Source organism: Malaya genurostris, chromosome 3 (genome assembly GCF_030247185.1).
Source record: "Malaya genurostris strain Urasoe2022 chromosome 3, Malgen_1.1, whole genome shotgun sequence".
Lineage (NCBI taxonomy): Eukaryota > Metazoa > Arthropoda > Insecta > Diptera > Culicidae > Malaya > Malaya genurostris.
Window position 1 is genome coordinate 80,527,683 of NC_080572.1, and position 19,216 is coordinate 80,546,898.

At 37.2% G+C, this 19,216-nt stretch overlaps 3 protein-coding genes across 3 annotated transcripts; 2 read left to right on the top strand and 1 right to left on the bottom strand.

Annotated features, from left to right (window-relative positions):
- Positions 1-806: 806 nt before the first annotated feature.
- LOC131437509 (uncharacterized) lies at positions 807-4,374 on the top strand. Its single transcript, XM_058606906.1, has 2 exons — positions 807-1,910; positions 3,308-4,374. The coding sequence occupies exons 1-2, from the start codon at positions 1,192-1,194 to the stop codon at positions 4,236-4,238; spliced, it is 1,650 nt and encodes a 549-aa protein (XP_058462889.1). The 5' UTR covers positions 807-1,191; the 3' UTR covers positions 4,239-4,374.
- On the bottom strand, positions 4,244-5,032 carry LOC131437510 (protein aveugle). Its single transcript, XM_058606907.1, has 4 exons — positions 4,895-5,032; positions 4,812-4,839; positions 4,648-4,751; positions 4,244-4,594 (listed from the first exon to the last, which is right to left on the bottom strand). Exons 1-4 carry the CDS (start codon positions 4,928-4,930, stop codon positions 4,412-4,414), a joined length of 351 nt encoding a protein of 116 aa, XP_058462890.1. The 5' UTR covers positions 4,931-5,032; the 3' UTR covers positions 4,244-4,411.
- A 9,070-nt stretch (positions 5,033-14,102) lies between these two features.
- On the top strand, positions 14,103-16,963 carry LOC131437744 (uncharacterized). The gene is made up of 2 exons (XM_058607290.1): positions 14,103-15,056; positions 15,426-16,963. Exons 1-2 carry the CDS (start codon positions 14,338-14,340, stop codon positions 16,495-16,497), a joined length of 1,791 nt encoding a protein of 596 aa, XP_058463273.1. The 5' UTR covers positions 14,103-14,337; the 3' UTR covers positions 16,498-16,963.
- Positions 16,964-19,216: the final 2,253 nt, after the last annotated feature.

Sequence of the window (19,216 nt, forward strand, 5' to 3'; positions counted from 1 at the left end):
AATTTACATGTGAGTTTCTCAGAATAAAATATATTCTTTTGAAATACGCTTTATTCTTTGCGTAAATATGGAAAAGTGTATTGGTCTCTCGCAAGCTATTTCACTAACTACTGCAGCTAAACTAAATCCAATTGCATTTCATCTCACTATTAGAATTAATTTTTTTTTAGATTTTTTTTGCGAGGTAAATATTGTAAAAATTGATGTCTTGAATCAACTCTTGAGTTGAATGTAGCGTAACAGAACAATATAATAACATTCAAAATTGTGTTCATATTCATAGGTGATGACAACAAAACTGCGGCTGCCAGCATTAGTCTGACTAGAGCCCTACACGGTATGATATATTTGGTCTTGTGTAGCGCGCTAAACACCTTTATCGATTTTATAATACTATGTCGTTCGCTCGGGTGGTATGTGTGCATTAGTTCCTTAATTCGACTTCTCCCTTCCGATTGAAACACAGTTCTACCGTGTGTTGGAATAATCGTCACTCGTCCGTACCTACTGCAAAATACGCGCTCAGCCGGATAGGCGCTAGGCCTATTTGCAGTATATTGCCATCAGGCTACAAGGAACGTAAATCTCGTCCTTTTTTCATGGTTCATGTTCTAGCGTTGCGACTGATGTTGTTATTATTGTTGTTGATTCTGCGTGTATCCTTTTTATTGCGCTTCCACTCGCTTGCTAGCTGTATTATGTTTGAACTGCATTTGATTCTCGTACTCTCGGCTACGCGAATGAAGGAAGAAAACCAGACATGCGCACCTTGTCAGAAGTGAGTTTTCCCTCCATCGGCATAAGCGAAAGCACGTATCGCACCACTGTTGCTGGCAAGGGAGGGAAAAAGCTGGATTTGCTTGTGAAACGTAGCTGAACCAGCAGAGCGCTTTCCTGGCGGTGAGTGAGTACCAAAGGAGGCCGATTAGGCTGAGTCAATCAGTTTGAGTTTGGCGATCTTATTGAAAGGGACACTGTGCGCTCACGTGTGTTAGCTCGAAATTGGAATAAAGTTGGGGTTGAAACAGTAGGCCATCGTTGCAAGCGGTGCCATTCTGGGTATCGATTTTTTCTGCGCTTCACCGCGGCAACCAACTTACGGCTCAGCGCCTCTCGCGTCGTCTCACCCAGTCTTTTTTAGGATTGCAGTGGGACTTTAGTGAGCTGAATTCTGAGGAATATTTTTCGTATATGGGTTTACGGAGACGTACAACTGATTCCGCCGATATGGCTCAACCTGTGCATCGAGAAACATGGATTTCGACGAATAAAATTCTAAATAGTAGTATGAGTGCAAAGCGCATGAACAGCCGTAATCCAAATTTCGATTATGATGAAACTAAATTGCTGATTTCGCTGTGGGGAGATCCACAGGTACAGAAAACTCTAATAACCACCCACAAGAAGCATCCTGTTATTGCCGAACTTGCTTTGAAAATGCGTGAATATGGCTACAATCGCTCAACGGAGGAAATAAACACGCGCATTAAAAATCTAAAGTGCTTCTACAATCGCATCAAAAAGGACATGGCGGCAGGTATAATCAACCAGACAACTTGGAAGCACTTCGGCGAGATGGATGAAATCATAAGCCGGCCTGTTTTTGGGAATGCCCATCGACTGCACATGATCCAACAACAGAAGCAACAACAGGAAGAGGAGGAGCTGAAAAAACAAATCCTCGAACAGCAGGAACAAATGCAGCGTTTCCCCGTCAAATTAGAGGTTATGAGTGATGACGATTCCACGGAGATTCGAGCGGAGGATTTGCTAACCATAGACACTAATCCGCCTGATGATTCTGGTGCGCTCGAGAAGGATGAGCTGCACATCAAAGATGATAAAAAAAATGATGACGATGAGGAGGATGATGACGATGATGATGATGACAGTGATTTCGATGTGGAAAAGTGAGTATTATAGATTATCTTATGCAATTTTTGTTTTTAGTGCTGCACCGAGTTTACTCGCTCCAATTTGGGTGTAATCAAGGCATCCTTTTTCGCCTTATTCCGGTGTAGTGCTGTTTAAAACGAAAACGATATAAGTTCAATGTATTGTTTCGCATTAGGATAATTTATTTGTTGTGGGAACTGGTCGTATGCGATACGTTCGAAAGTATGTCACATTCGTATTACCGCTTACGTTCGAATCAATCACACTTTCCAACATCGTACATGCATAAGGACAACGTCAACCATCAGTTCTGGTACAGACTTAAGTTGTAATGAAAAATGATTTGACTTGTTTTTTCGCTGATTTTGTATCATCGTGCTTGTTTACGTCCGTATGGACATTCGTACTAATGCGAACTAGAGTGCCTATAACCAGAGTGACGACAGCTGTTCGTTTGGAATGACAGCTTTGTTCCAAACGAGCAAATGACCTGCCAAATATAATGTAAAGCTAACGAAACTCCCAACATTTCGGATTAAATGTTTTGAATTGATGCCTACATTTTGGATGATATGTCGTCACTGGTTATAGGCACTCTAATGCGAACAAGCCATTCTTGTTTTCACTCGGAAGTATACGAACGCGTTTCCTGTGCAAAAGGTAGTTTTTTTTAGAAAGATTCCAAGCATCAAAGTAGTGACGATTACTACATAACAAATAAATATCGTACTCAAGATCAATTTTATTCAAGTCGGTGGGTAAAATTTTGAAATTAAAGTAAAACATAGCATTGAAAATAGCAATCCGATTAGTAGTATCTGCGGAAAATATGTTGCTTTTTTGCAATTTTGGTCATGTCTTCTATAGTCTACACATTTATTACATTAGTGAAATCATGCTTTTAATATAAAATGAAGCATGTTTACCCATCGTGTATTTTCCATAAAGTACTTAATAGATATGGTAAAATTTGATGCGTAAAAACTTGGAACTGCGCCTATATTTGAAGGCTCGCCAGAAAAAAAACAAGCATTTTACTATGAATGCTATACGTACTAAATGTTTTATTCAAAAAACAAATTTATCATTGGATTTATTTAATAATTAATCACAAGAATTGGAGTGATTTCATCATGGCTTAACATTTATTTGAAAAAGTTCACTAATATTTCAATATTTTACGGCAAACGAGTCGCTTTAGAATTTATTCGAGTGAAAACAAGAATGGTTTATGTTCTTAAACGTAAACAATAATGAAGGTGAATATTTCTTTCATTCTTGACTCATCAGTGCTGTAGCAATTTGAATTGAACTGAGTGCATTACATCCGTTCAAATTAAACCGCTACGCATTATATTGTGTTTGCCAATTGTAAGATAAATAAGCTTTTTTCAACATTTTTTCCTTTCAGCGAATTCAACGATGGTTTGGACGAATTACTTTCAAAGGCAAAAGCCGGAACGACACCTGATGTATTGCCTTCTAATCAATCTACTCCAAAAACTGTTAATAGCTGCGAATCGACGAGTCAAACTACTACTACGGTAACCACACCCGCTAGCTCACAAGGAAAGATATCCGTGGTCCCAACCAACCTCCTACTGAAACCTCCCACATCGAACGTTAACATTAGCTCCCCAATTCAAATCTACACACAACCAACAGTTAGTTTAGCCAAACCACCCACGCTTGCACCAGCTCCGCAAGGACTCAACACATCAGCAACATCGAGTAGTACGATGGCTCCGATGAAACTGCTACTAGTCAACACGGTTTCAAAAGATGGAACGACCCAACAGATCCTGACGCCTGCTTCGGAAGTACCAAAAATGCCTCAAATGCGACCGGCTCCAATACTGGCACCAAAACCATCCGTAATTCCGATTGCACCAAAACCACCAGTAGTGAGCATTCCAGCTATGAACGTACCTCAAAACCAAAGTCCAATGATTACAGCCGCAGCACGAAAGTCGAAACCGGGACTGTTAAACGGCGAAAAGTCTGCCGGTTTCAAATCCTTGCTAGGCCAGCTAGTATCAATACAGCGTGAGCAACTAGTCGTTTCACAAGCTAGGATGGCTTTGGAAAAAGAGCGACTCGAGTTTGAGAAGCAAATTGGCGGTCCCCTAGTCGATGTAGTGCGAAGTTTAAGTGGATTCTTTAACGGATTCATACAACAGCAGAAACAAACACAAAAATCCAAGTTGCCCCTTGGAGAAGATAGCGGACAGTCTGCGGCCAAAAGAAAGCGCACAGAAAATAATGAAAATAAACAACAACAACCAACTGTAACTACAACCGAAACCATCAAAGCTGAAGTGATTAGTGATAATGAAAACTAAACAAATTTTCCTTCGGAAAAATTTCCTTTGCATTCCAAGAAACTTTAATTTATTTAATTTATCATATTTATTATTTATAATTGATCGTTCTCTTCAGTTTTTTGAATTCATATATGAATAGTTTAAGCACCTCTGAAGAGCAAAACTGTTAAAATAAAGCGAGACATATATTTCTAGTAACAGTTTTCGTATACATTATTCATTAGTTCCATGTCGCGTATCTCCATAATATCTGTTTTAAGTCGCTGTTTTATCATTTCCCGCAGAATATCTTCTCGATCTTTTTCATCTTCGATTCCCATCCGATGAAGCGAATTGTCTGTAATTCTTAACAACGCACGTCCAGTGATCTCGTGCTAGACAAAGCAAATATGATTCCAAATATTGTCACGAGTTTGCACAAACTTACCCTTTGAAATAGATCACAGTATTTTCCACATCGTTCGTTACAATGTCGCCGAAGCCACTTTTGAGTATCAGCCACGGTCCATAAATACACAGGTTTGGGGCGCGCTATATTTGTTCAAAAACGGTACAATGATTATGATGTTATTATAAGTAACATTTTACTACCTTTGTAATACACTTCGTTGGATTTAGTCTGCAAAAATTAACTATACAATAATTACCTAAAATGATATTCTAAATAACGTTACCTTAGTTTTAACAACAGGAGCACTTTTTTCCACCATTATATTTAGAAGGAGGTATTAAAAATTTATTTTGTAAATATTTCTACCACCAAAAACATTTATATTTTCGTATACGCATTACCTTGTCATTCGCTGTTTCGCTTCACATTTAGTTTCAAAACACTACGCGAACGCAGCCAAAACCAAAATTTAGTTCTTGAAATATTTCAATATATTAACACCCTAGAAAAAAAACATCAAACGGGATACCTTCGTTGGTCCAGTACATTGGTCAATAAACAAATGAATGCAGCAACGAGACACCAACTTGAAACTTACGTTTGTTTTTTTTTATTTTGTATGCTCCATTCATTCTATGATTTCGTTCGATTACTAAACAACAGGGTTTCCCACGGAAAATGTCGAATTAAAAAACTTGAGGTAGGTAATCCCAGAGACTAGAGTGACTATAATCAGAGTGGCGACAGCTGTTCGTTTGGAATGACAGCTTCCAGTTCCAAACGAGCAAACGACCTGTCAATTCAATGTAAAGCTAATGGAATGTTTTTAATTGTTGCCAAACTTACGGATGAGATGTCGTCACTCTGGTTATAGGCACTCTACCAGAGACATAACCGCGAGATTGACGTAGGACTGCGTTCGAGATGTGTATAAATAGCAATTGTTTTAATACCGTTAGACCATTTAAAACTTATAGTATTGAAAAAGACCGTTCGGTTTCAAAAGATAATATTTGTATTTATTCTTTCTTTGACGCTTAACGCGCTCTGCAATTGACATTGCAGGCCTCGACGAATTATGCGAACTTTCGTTATCGCGCTTCCTCTTGGCCTTTGCCACGTCGTATTTTGCATACATATGTTGAGACATGTTCAAGCTTTCACCAATCTTTTACAAAGATAAAACTCAACGATTGGCTACATTTTTTTATATCTTCAAAATAACTGCTTTAAGTTCCGCCCATATTCGGTTTTCAAAATTTAAGCATTTGGAAAGTTTCTTCATGAAAGATTTCTTATATGAAACTGTCATAATGTTTTATGGAATTTATTTCTAAACCTGGAAGGATTCATAGTATCAGTAGGATCGTAGTACTAGCCATGCAATGATTCTGTACGCTAAGAATCTGCTGCGAAATCTGTTGAAACAGAAAGGCCAATTCCACAAAAGGAATGTAATGCCAACACTTGGCTTTCTAGTTCCTAAAGGTGTCATATTGTGGAATTCCTTCCATATTAAACACTGCTCGGTGCATTTTTCTTAAACTTAAACTTCGGTGTATTTTTCTCGAATGCGAGGGACCAGCAGCTGGAAAATGACACAATCGTATATATATTCTAATATTTCATAGATCTCAATATTTCAGTAAAAGAAACTATTGAATACTGGAATATTTTTCTTGAACGCGATGCATCAAAATGGTAACTAACGTTCGTTTGATGCAAATTTAGCACAGCGAAAAGTGCACAAAGCTAATAAAATTATTCAAGATTTTCACTAAACTGATGATTTTTACCTTCGATTTCCAAAGAAGCAACATAATTAGTTCTTTAGATAACATTTAGAGCTATTAGAAGGGCTGATTTTGTATAATGTTACCCATCGTTGTCCACTTTTCGTTTTCTTTTTCTCCGATGCAAACGCCTACCAGCAAGATTATGCAATCACTTTTGTTTGAAACGAGACTGACACTGCGAATGTCCAACAGCAGATATGCTCACAGAGGAACTAGTTGCTTCATATTCGCCAGTGACTGAAGAGCCAGTTGAATAATGCCGGGTGTAGTTCCACTGTCTTGGCGTAGGTGGCAGCCTGCGCACCCGATGTGTCTCCATTCATGGATTTTCATAGACTGAAGCTAGCAAACTTCCAAGAGTCTATTTATAGATTCGGTTGATTCTTATGTATGGTGTTTTTACCTATTTCTTCACTATTTAAACAATGTTTTCGTGATAAACGTGGTATTAACAACAATCTTACATCTTTATCCATTCGTTTCGTGAAAGAATTAGAGAAAATACTCAATCAGGAAAAAAGTTATTAAGAAATCAAATCTGGAGTAATTTCGTTACTCTTTCGCGTCGTGAAATTTTGAAAATACACCCTGGTGAGCATAGACGTAGTCCTACGTCAAAATGCAATAATAAAAAATGGTTTGATAGATTTCAATGATTATACATTTATTTCAAAGCTTGATTCATGAAATTTATTTATGAAAAATGTTTGGTTTCAACAGGACGGCGCTACGTGCCACACTGCCAACGAAACAATCGATGTTCTGCGAACAATCTTTGAAAATCGAATTATCAGCCGAAATGGCTGGGATGTGAATTGGCCTCAGAGATTTGACGCCGCTGGATTATTTTCTTTGGGGAGCGGTTAAAGATAAATGTTACGCCAACCATCCAAAAACAATTGAAGACCTCAAGCACAAAATTCAAGTTGATATTGATGACATAAAGTCTGAAACAATTGAAAATATACTCAAAAAATTCCAAGCCATTTGAATGAAATTATTTTTCATACAAATTTCATGAATCAACCTTTTAAATAAATGTGTAATCATTGAAATCAATCAAACTGTTTTTTATTGTTGCATTTTTAAATTTGAAAAAATGAATACTACGCACCTATTGCATAGTTGAACTTCTAGAGAATAAAGAAAAATATGATGTAAACAATTAATTATACGTTATACAAATGTTCATTACCTATCTAGTACAGCTGGAATTCGCTAGTTGGTGCCCTGTTAGTTGGAGTGTTCGATAATTTTGTTAGTTAAAACACGAAATCAGCTAGCATTCCAATTTTTTTTGTGGCAACACGTATATAGTAGAGATGGGCAAAACAGTTCATTTCAAAGAGCCGTTCAGTTATGCAGAGATCTATGAAAAGAGCTAGTTTACAGGATTGTGTATAGAACACGACCGATCCCATTAAAAATGCAATTTTTAACCTCAGTCATCGATAGATTTAAGTTCTAAAAACAGGAAATAAATTATAGGACACTATCTAGGATTATAAAGCTGAAGGTTTAAATCTGATATTAGCTTTAAATTCTGCTTGTCAAATGCGTCCCGAGAACAGCTATTTTAGATTTTAGGTAGTTAGAACCTTCAATTACCAATATCTCATTATCAAGCACGTTTAAGGGGCTATTTACAACTTTAGAAAAACAACCATCGTTATGCAAAACGCAAAAGCAGCTTTCTTCGCAGACGTTGAGCAGAAATTCAAAAGAGAAATATCAATTTGTTTGGAACATTTTTCTAAACAAACTGATGTTTTTTCGTGAAGATTCATCAAGCAGTAGCGAAGAAAACTGCTTTGGCGAACTTTCGCTTCCGTTCATAATCATATAATTTCTAAATAACAAATTAAAGAATAGGCTAACTGCGTAGCTCCGAAAGCGCCACCATGTGGCGTATAGCGTCTCCAGCGCGGTGCGCTGCAACGAGCGCATGAAATGTCCAACAACGTGTGATAGCTTACAAAGTTTACAATGGTCTCTATTTTCTTTATTTACATAAACGCAACTGAAATGTTGAACACTTCTGTCCGCATTATCTCCAAAAACCAGATTTTTTTGTGAGTTTTCACAATATTTTTGTAAATATAAAAATTGGGTATAGGATTCGCTCGAATTTTGGGAAAATTAACCGATGCCCGCATAGCCAATCGATTCAGCTCGACGAACTGTTGTGTGTTATGTGTTGTTCACAAAGAGGTCAAGATCTCAGAGATGGCGATACTAGTCGCAAATGAAAGGTCTTCTCGTCAGCCAGTACGCAACTGATTGGTTTTGCGATTTGATGTTCACTTTTTAAGTTATACATAGTTAGATGTCAAAATTTTCAGTTTTTTGTAATTGCAATTGTTGGATTGCATAGTTTCAAGCCATAGATAGTAAAAATCCATTCACTTTTAACTGACTGCTCAGTGGTCTCAACCACAACAAAATACGTTTTCTGTTTGAGTTTCAGAGGCTGATTTTGGGGCTTCATTGCATTCAGAAAAACTTTTGTTTGGAACTGTCTTCTTCAAAGTTGTCAGAAGTGAGTTATAAGTTTTAATTTGCATACATTGCGTGGTAGTGAATTCAAGCCTTTTAAAGCATTTCAGAACTACAAGAAAACATGCCGAACACATGAGCCCTTTAAAATGCATTGGTGTCGATATAAGGAGCATAATTGATATAAAAAATGTAGTTTTTCCATCATAACTTTCTCAAACACACAGACGAAAAAGGGAATTGAGGGAACCACGTGGTCGATTCACAATTTATACGCGACCCACTGTGCTCAGACCTTAAATAAATATGAAATCACACTTTTAGAAATGAGTGTCTTAAGATTCATTACTAAACGTAGCACTCTAATATGCGTTAGTTTTTCCTTAGTTCCTTCATTATTTCTATTTGAAACGAATGATAACGAACGAGTCTTAAATAAAACAATTACTGGTAGATAAAAACTGACTTGTCGTTTACGTCACTTATATCATCATCTCTGGAACTGGTAACCGATCTTCAAACTTCACCAATAACTCAATAGTAGCTTTCAAATGAATCTAAGTTTGTTTTAATTGGTTCAGCCTTCTACACACACAAACACACATACACACACCGAGAAACATTTTCCGATCTCGTCGAGCTGGTCGTCTGGTAAAGCTCGATCAAATATCGTTTTTTTTTTATTACCCTTTATAGAAGAGAACAGATATATTGATGCAAGAGTATTTAAATGTATGTAGTGAAATTAAATGTGGTTAATCGATTTGTACGCGAGTTTCCTTATTCGACAAGAAATAAAGACACCTAAAAAACGGGGTAATACAAATTCGATTTACTAAGGAATTTTACGGTTTGAAAGTGATTTTCAATATCCGTGCTCATACTTCATCTGATTATGCAAATAATATTAATTAAAATAGTCGAGTTTTGCTTGTAAAACCATGGTTAAGGATATTACAGAGTACCACGCTGACGACGCCAGCCATCACAAGGTGTCGCTTTAATCGCTATTTCGAGATATGCAGTTAGCCTATAATATTCATAAGCTCGGAGCTTTGTGATCTGTAGAAGGAATTCGAACACAATTAATTATTTCTTACCTCTGGACATGTTGAAATCGAATGTTTTGAACATACGAATAAAGTGTGTAATTTTATGACATAAATAAATGTCATAACATGTCAGTTTAAAGTGTCGCCTTATTGATGTATACATGTTATCTAAATAATCGTTATATAAATCTTCACAATTGCGGTAATATTAAATGTCAAGCATATAAATGAAATATTTTGAACAAAATAGCTGCAAGATTATTCGTGATCATGATCGGATTAAATCTGGTTTTGTACTACAAATTCTTAGAGATTGTGGACTGTATTTACATTCAAATAAATATCCGGTGATATTTTTTTTAATCGTATCAGGAAGTGATCGAATACGACTTACTTTACTATGGGGAGCCTTTACGAAATTTACCTACTAGAATGGATATATCTTATTTGTGAACATCTCTTGCTGTATTTAAGGTAGCAACATAATTTTCATTCCACGCCATCGAAAATATGTTCAACAATTTATGGTAAAATTTTCAGAAGTATGAGATATCCACAAATAACTCAATGTTGAAGTTTTCTATAATGTTTAGTATGAACGAGCATTAAGGCAAAATTCAGTCCAAAATAAAGCACGTAAAATTCCAAGCACATAATTTGAACGAATCATCACACAAAGCGTATCGAGCAAAACCGACTCATAGAAATACGGAATATTTTCAGTGATTGAGTGCTATGGGCTTACAACACGTTTTGTATGCTAGTAAAACAAACACTGACTGTGGATGCTCATAAACCATTAGTATTTTAATTGATTGATATGAGAGTGACATATTTGTGCATATTGTTTAAGACTGTGAAATTAGGCATTCAATTTATAGCTAAAATTCCGTTATATTTGATTTCCTCGCCTATAGCGAAATTGTTCATGCATTGTTACAGATCACTATATACTACAATTTTATAAGTTGATGGATTTGTCCTATTATTATGAATCTCATAAAAATTTGTTTTTCAATATTCTTATGAATTTCGAGTTTATAAATTCAAACAGCCAAAACCAAGTAGATACTAAGAAATTTGGTTTTATTGTAAATTTTCTTCAGTTTTAGCGCATCCTATACCTATTTATTATAAACAACGTAAACAATCATAACAGATTTACATTTATGCCGAATCTTTTCAAAAATTTGGAATAATTGCATTTTTTATTATTTTTATGTTTAGAAAGATTTATATTTATATATTAAAATTGGTTGTGGACCTTATAATAAATTTTCACAATACTACTGAAAAAACACTGTAGAACAACTTTAAGTACATCTAAAACAATTGTGCAGTAAATCACTAACTTTTTAATGTTTTACTAGCAGTTATAGAAGTTCTGCAAAAATTTTCACATTGTCATGTAAAACCGGTTTAACTATAACAATTGTGCAGCTTATCTAAACTTATCCAAACGGCTGTCATAATTATATCGGGCACAATATACGTTGAAATTGTTATAAATCTCTTGTGTAAGAAAAAAATTATACTCTCCGCAAGGCAAAAAATAATAAGCCGAATTGAGAACCTTGCTGTAAAACATATGTTTCTGCTGAGTCCGCATAGTTTTTGCTGCCTCATGAAATTTTAGGTAAGTGTGTGCAGTTTTCTTCATTTTAAGAAAAACAATTCGAAACTTGCAAATAAGTTGTACCAGATTTATCTGCTTGAAATGAACGCAAAACTTGCCGACATGAGAAAATTATCATAAAAGTTTCTGAAATACAGCATTACATACGCAATGAAAACAAAAATCAAATCAGATAATTTGTATTCGGTTTTCATCTCGCGAAAAAATTAACATACCTGACATCACTTTTCAAAGATATTGAACGAAAAGTTAAGTTCATCATAGTTACAAAAGTCGGGCCCTCTAAAATAAATGACTAAACTGTATTGTTGTTTAATTCATCTAGTTTGATACAAATAAAAACAAAAACTTTCTTTTCAATATTTACATGTTTATATTTCCATTTATTTAGGTGAAATAAATCATTACGTTGGGTGAACAATTTTCGTTGTCGATTTTATATTTACTAAAACATAAAAGATCAATTCTACAATATGTAGTATTACAATTTATTTATGTGCAGAATATTTTTAAAGTTCCATGTTTATGTTACGAGCAGTTGTTTTGAAAATTAAATGTGAAACTTATTCATTAGAGATTATGTTTCCTATTTTTTTTTTGTAAACATCAATTCAATTCTTGTTTACATTACGTAGTAGTTTCCATGAGTTTCACAATAGTTTTTTCGTTGATTTAATTGCAACATTTGTAATGGGATCGATGCATGAGTTTTTGTTACAGTTGCACAATAATTGTGAATAAATGTTCGTAACAACGGAAGAACTTAAATATATGTTGCACAACAAAGAAAAATTGCGCTTTTTCCATAACACAACAGTCACCAGAATAGTAATATAAACTAAATTGATAAATTTCACAATCAGTAGAAAAATACAGGACAGAAACTTAACGTGCTACTTGGGTATCCTATATAGAACAAAGTACACCGGCTGCAGTTAACAACTTACCCTCCAACCAACCAGCAATTGCAACCAATATACAACAAGGTGCATCTACAGCAAGTAGCAACGAAAAGAAGACGGAAATCGACAACAATACCATCGATGCGGCAATGGATGACGAGACGAACCACGAACGAAGTGCACCTCAATCCTCGCAGGAGGGAAATGGAAGCTCCTCTCCCCCTAGAAAAAGGGTGACAACGAGATCCAACTCAAAAAAAATTATTATCGGCTCTATCGGCCACGTAAAGCTTGTACGCAAATAGGCCTAAATAAAAAATATCTTTTAATAAAAAAATAGTCGGATTATCTCCAGTATCTTTTAGCAGTCTCGCTTCACAAAACATTTTCGAGCCCGTTCGAAAGCAGATCACATGGCTTGCTTACGTTGGTAACCAAAACTCGGTACTAACATGTGATTAGGGCATATCGTGCGATATGCCCTTTTCAATGTTATGAAAAATAATGCTCATTACTCAAGTTTTGAAGATAAAATTCAAGCATATTGCACACAATTTCGTAGATTGGGCTTCTAAATTCAGTACGTCTTTCTCTATTTATTCCCAGTATCGCTCTATCACAGGCCTCGAGAGTAGAGGACCTCTTTAGCAAAACGAATCAATTTCAAAATAATCTTCTTCCATCGAAAAGTACTTGAAAATATACACTTGTACATATATACTCATTTATAAATCAACTATTTATTTAATATTTCTAGACATTGCTTTAAGGTGACAGTTTTACGAGTTGAATGATAAAAGAATCCCAACTCAGTTGACACAACTAACTAATAGGGAAAATATCAACATTAAATGTATGAAATTTGACTTGCTGTGTTTGTCAGATAAATTAAACAGAATGGCACACCGTTTGTAGGCTATTCACAATTACCGAAATATAGAGGTATTTTGGCCACTTCATATATTTTGGCCCACCTAACAAACTGTATGGATTCAATCGATCTTAGGTAACCCATGTTGCATCAGTTTGAAGCTAATCACATTAAATTACCTATTGCGGAAGGATTTTTCAAAGAAATTAAAACATTTGGTGGATATTTTTACAAAGTGGGCCAAAATAAAATCGATCCTAAAGCGGGCCAAAATACCTCTGTTACCCTATGAGCACAAAGTGTATTATTCTTACTTGATTCAGTGAGACCCTTGGCAGCGGAGATTGCTTTCCACATTCTAAGAGAAACGAAAAACTTTCAAAGGTATCATGCGATCGAAGTAAGTAAAATTAATTCACTTTCTCTTATCCCTATGCCATTCATAAATGTTCATCGGAAATGCATACGCTTTCCAGATCGCTAATTATTCGTTCTATACTAGGTATTTATGCTCAGTGACGCGACGCCACAACAGTGCATGTGCGCGCGTATCGAGGGTGGTTGGGTTGCCTGTCGGTAAGGGAGAGGAACCGGCACCAACAAAACAGTCTCTGATTTTGTGGGCATGTGTGTCTTGCGCACCGCAAGTTTACTATCGAAGCCCAGAGAACGCGAGGGTAGATTTTTCCTAACTCGATTCCAACGCCTGCTCGATGAGGTCCTCCAGTGTGAGGTGTGCATCAGCACTGGCAGCGCGCATTTCTGCCGGTCTGTCCCGCAAGCGTGAACTTTTTTTTTCTGCTGCAGCCGGTGATGTTTAGACAAGAAGGAGACAGGGGAATATTGATTTTTCCGATCGGGTTTGGATCCATTGCGCTGTGTAAAATACTTGTGAAGATTAGAAATTTGTTTGTATGTGAAACATTCCTAAATTTCTATATGCATTGTGGACTTATGCAGTTCTAACAGAATTATGACTACACGTCAGAGGCGCACTGCATCTGAAGGAAATTCGTTCAACATGTGGGTCTCGACAAATAAAGTGTTGATTGGATCAGTTGGAGGACCAAAGAAACCACATTGTAGAAATCCAAACTTTGATTGTGAAGAAACTAAACTGCTCATTTCATTATGGGGAGATCCAAAGGTTCAGAAAACGCTGGTCACAACTCACAGGAAAAATCCAGTGATAGCCAAATTGGCTTCAAAAATGAGAGAGTACGGTTACAATCGATCTACCGAGGAAATAAATACGAGGATTAAGAATCTCAAATGTTTCTACAATCGGATTAAGAAAGACCTTGACACCGGTGTTATCAGTGAAACTTCATGGAAACACTTCCAATCGATGGATGAAATTATGACCAGGCCGATTTTCGGTAATAATCAGCAACTGTCTAGTGCCGATGGTAGCGCTGGGACGTCATCAGGAAGCAAAAAACAGCTACCCGAACAAATAGATGTTAAGTTGGAAATGGTTACCGACGAAGATAAAGAAATACAAACTGATGAGCTGCTGAAAAATGCCGAGCAAGTCGAACTCAAGGAACCGAATTTACTAATACCCAAGGACGAACCGATGAACGATGACAATGAGGATGATCCGAATGATCCAGATTTTGTCAACGATGGTGACGATGAAGACGAAACTATGAGCGATGATAGTGACGAATCAGATTTCGACATCGATAAGTAAGTTTCAAATATTACTTATTTAATTCTCCATTGAGGTGCATGCTAGATGTAAACTCTCACCCTCCTGCATATTCGTCAGCATCATTCGAACACCCCACTAAAAGGGGTGGTAGAAAATTTGCTTGTCCCATGTGTTCATGAGAATAGCCTCTGCTCTGCACATGCGCGGAAAGTGTTACTGGTGATATGTAGAGAATTGTTGAGTGAACTATTACTCTTAAGCAAGTATAAATCATGCTACAGTACTTTTGCGTATGCGCGCAGAGCGGCATGAATATGTGTTGTGTTTCATGCCACGTGTTTCTGGTGACAGGTGGTTATTCATTCGATCTAAATATTCATTTTTTGTTTTTATTTACTTCACAGTGAACGTCGTCGTGCTCGTTTGCGTCGGAGAGCATCTCGCAAAACATCGAAGGTAAATTCTGAAAACACCACAACATCCTCCACCACTTCAACAGTTACTGTTTCAACTGTTTCGACTGCTACATGTCTACCACCACCTTTGATTGCACCGGCACCGCAGTCGCAGTCGCAGTCACAAAACACAATCAAAATCATCAATTACACCGGAAAACCTGGAATTAACATATCAACGATTGTTTCGAACCCCAATGTAAACACACAATCAGCAAACCAAACTATGACCCTCGTCTCTGGTACCTCCACAATGACCACTACAAACAGCACAGGAAAGATTTCACTGGTTCCTACAAATTTTCTTCTCAAACCGCAGACTCCAAATATAAACTTCAATTCACCGATTCAACTTTACACGAAACCCACTGTATCGATAGCCAATAGCATTCCAACATCGGTTGTGGTTTCATCTGCCTCTTCTGTACAGCCAATGAAACTTCTATTGGTAAATACCGCCGGTTCTCAAAAGCAACAAATGTTCACCTCGGCTTCTAACCAAATCTATACTACCACACCAACTCCCGTAGTTAAAACCACTCCGGCGACCCAAATAGCGATACAACCAAAACCTGTCATAACGGCGTCCACAAGCATCATGAGTATTCCACCAAAACAACCAGACCCTCCACCAGCAATTACCATCACACCCATGGCAACCAAACCGACTGGATTCAAAGGACTTCTTGGTCAATTAGTGTCCTTACAACGAGAAAGTCTTGCCATCTCACGCAGTAGAATGGCTGTCGAACGGGAACGTCTTAATAATGAGAAGCAGATTGCATGTTCATTAGTAGAGGCACTCAATGATTTGAACAATATGCTGCAAAGCTACAGCGGTACGGTTAGCATCGGTGACGATTACGGATTTAGTACGTCGCAATTGTTTTCCCAGTCAGTTGCCACCGCGGATAAAGACGGAAGAGCTAATGATATTAAGCAACAAGATACTCCCGTTGTCAGTGATCTAATTCCTGTGATTGATACTATAAAAGCAGAAGTAATAAGTGACTCTGACTAAAATATTCCATGAAAAGTAATTCAAGTATAAGTCTAGCACCTGTACGAATATATTCAAAAATTTAATTTAACAGTTTAGTAGATTATTTTCTGTGGATGTGTACCAAGGAAACCTTAAAATGTTTAGACAATTGTTATCGCGAATGCAGACATTATGGTTTTGGATTGATACATCAATTAAAAACAGTCCCTGTACCAACATAGCTCGATTTAAATGACTGTCACGTTCGTATTAGTCTGAGAATGTGAATATGTCAAAGGCCATAAATGATGCCTGTATTTTTGTTGCATGGACTAACAAATCATCTATCCAATAATGCTATTATTTACGACTGTAGATATGAAAAAAACGTTTAACACGAAATCTAGTCCCCATTAGAAATACACGTAATACTCAAAATGTAGAATTTTACTATAAACTGAATGCTCAAAGCCTCTGACAAAACAATAAAATTTTATCACAAAAATCAGACTTTACTCAAATGTATTTCGAAATGCCTTCCATGTAATAAAGACTTTCCCAAAAAGTATGGACGCACTTTGATTTCGCTGTAAATAATTCACAAGTGTTAGATATTCAAATTTTATTCGATATACTGATAATATTAGACTACAACAACAGAATATTATTCTTAACATTTGCTACTTAGCCATTGTAGACTAGCTGGCGCACCTTCTTGCGAACGTTCCTTATTAAATTCCGTACAGACTTCTTGGCGACATGTTTTGACACTTTTTTCCAATCTTTTTCGAACTGTTGAATGGTTTCGGCTGCCGAGACATGTTTCCTACGATGTGCCTTCGTTAATGCCCAAAATTCCTCAATTGGTCGAAGTTGTGGGCAATTTGGTGGCTTCATGCCTTTTGGGACGAAAGTGACATTTTTGGTAGTATACCATTCTACCGTTGATTTCGAGTAGTGGCAAGAAGCAAGATCTGGCCAGAAGACAACAGGATCCTTGTGGCTTCGAATCATGGGTAGAAGTCGTTTTTGTAAACATTCCTTGATGTATATTTCGCTGTTCTTTGCAGCAATGGTGATGAAGGGTTTCGAAATCTTACCGCAGCTACAAATTGCTTGCCAGACCATAGCTTTCTTACCAAATTTTTCGACTTCAATCGATGTCTCGGACTGGTTTAACACTTGCCCTTCTCGCACCGTATAATATTGTGGTCCCGGCAAGGATTTGTAATCGAGTTCCACGTAGGTTTCGTCGTCCATGATTATGCAGTTCAAATTTCCAGCAAGAATTTTATTGTACAGCTTTCGAACCCTCGGCCTGATCGATGCTTCTTAATTCGGACTACGTTTTGGTTGTTTCTGCTTCTTATAGGTTCGAAGATTCAAACGTTCTTTAGCACGAAGAACATTTGACTTCGAAGTCGAAACTCACATACAATTCTCAGAAATAAATTAACGTTTGAGCACAGATAATAGGAAGAGGAAGCCAAACGAACGAGTGAGCCTAGGAAGTCAAACGAACAGTGATTTTAACCCTAGTAGCGATGCTCATGTGCTTCAAGTAAGACCACTTCACAGCGATTTCGGCTCCACTGCCTTCAATCGCTTCAATAATGCACGCTAAAACTGGTTTTTTATCTGAGTTGAAGTAGTCCTCCAAAAGTATACTAAGCCGATCCCAGAAAACCGACTTTGTGATCTTCCGTCCCATTGAGACCAGTGGCGTACCGAGAAAGTTTGGCGCCCGGGGCTAATAAGATTTGCCGCCCCCATCGTTGGTTTAGTGTGCAAAAAAATTCTGAACTCCATCTCCGGAAAGATGACTTGGACGAGCAAAAAAAAGGTCTCAAGGATTGGTTTGCCGCCCCCTAAAAACATTGCGCCTCGAGCGAAACGTCCCTTTGTCCCTCCCTAGATACGTTACTGATTCAGACGCCCTTCGAGGGACTCGTGCCGCTTCGAAACACTCGTGCAGGCTTCAGTCTGTTATCGGGTAATTATTCTGTTCTCTGGCGTATAATAATGGATTCAACCAAATATGTACTCGAAGTGCGCTTGCGTTCGTCTTTCTAGCCCTGAATAAGTATGTGCGGGATCTAGCGGCCGGATATCTTTCTTACCTGCAGAATCTTGCTTGACTAAGGCATGCTCATTTATTTTTATCATTTATTTTACCCCGGTTTCATCCTCCATTTTATGTGGTTTTGACTCTGTTCTGCTTCGTAAGACCTGCCGTTGCGTGTTTTATCGGCCATCACGTAGCTCTCAAATCTCTATATCACGGTGTAATCCACAGAATCAACAGTCCCATAGTATTTCTCGAACTTTTTTTTCGTTTCTGTTTCTGATTTCGGTAGGGGTTAGGGCCCATCGGACCCCCTCTTTGGGTACGTGACTCGATTGCTTGAGAGGGCTCTGTAGAATCCCCTACACTTTAAAATGGATTCCCAATCAAATCCGATTGGACGAAAAATTTTCATTTGAGATTCTATATGGAATTCAACATGAATTTCGAATCAATGCACACTCTAGTGCAACAACCGAATCCGAATGAATTTTGCCGCCAAACGATTAGTTCGTAAATCTTTCGGAATTGAATATGGTGGGCAATACCAGGTACATAACTGGATGACGTGAATACGAATGAAACTGACGTGCTCTTACCACACTTCCGAATATCGATAATCTAGCATACTAGTTGATTGATTGTGTGAATTATGAAAACTTTGAATGCTTCACTTGCAGAATTGTAACGGTA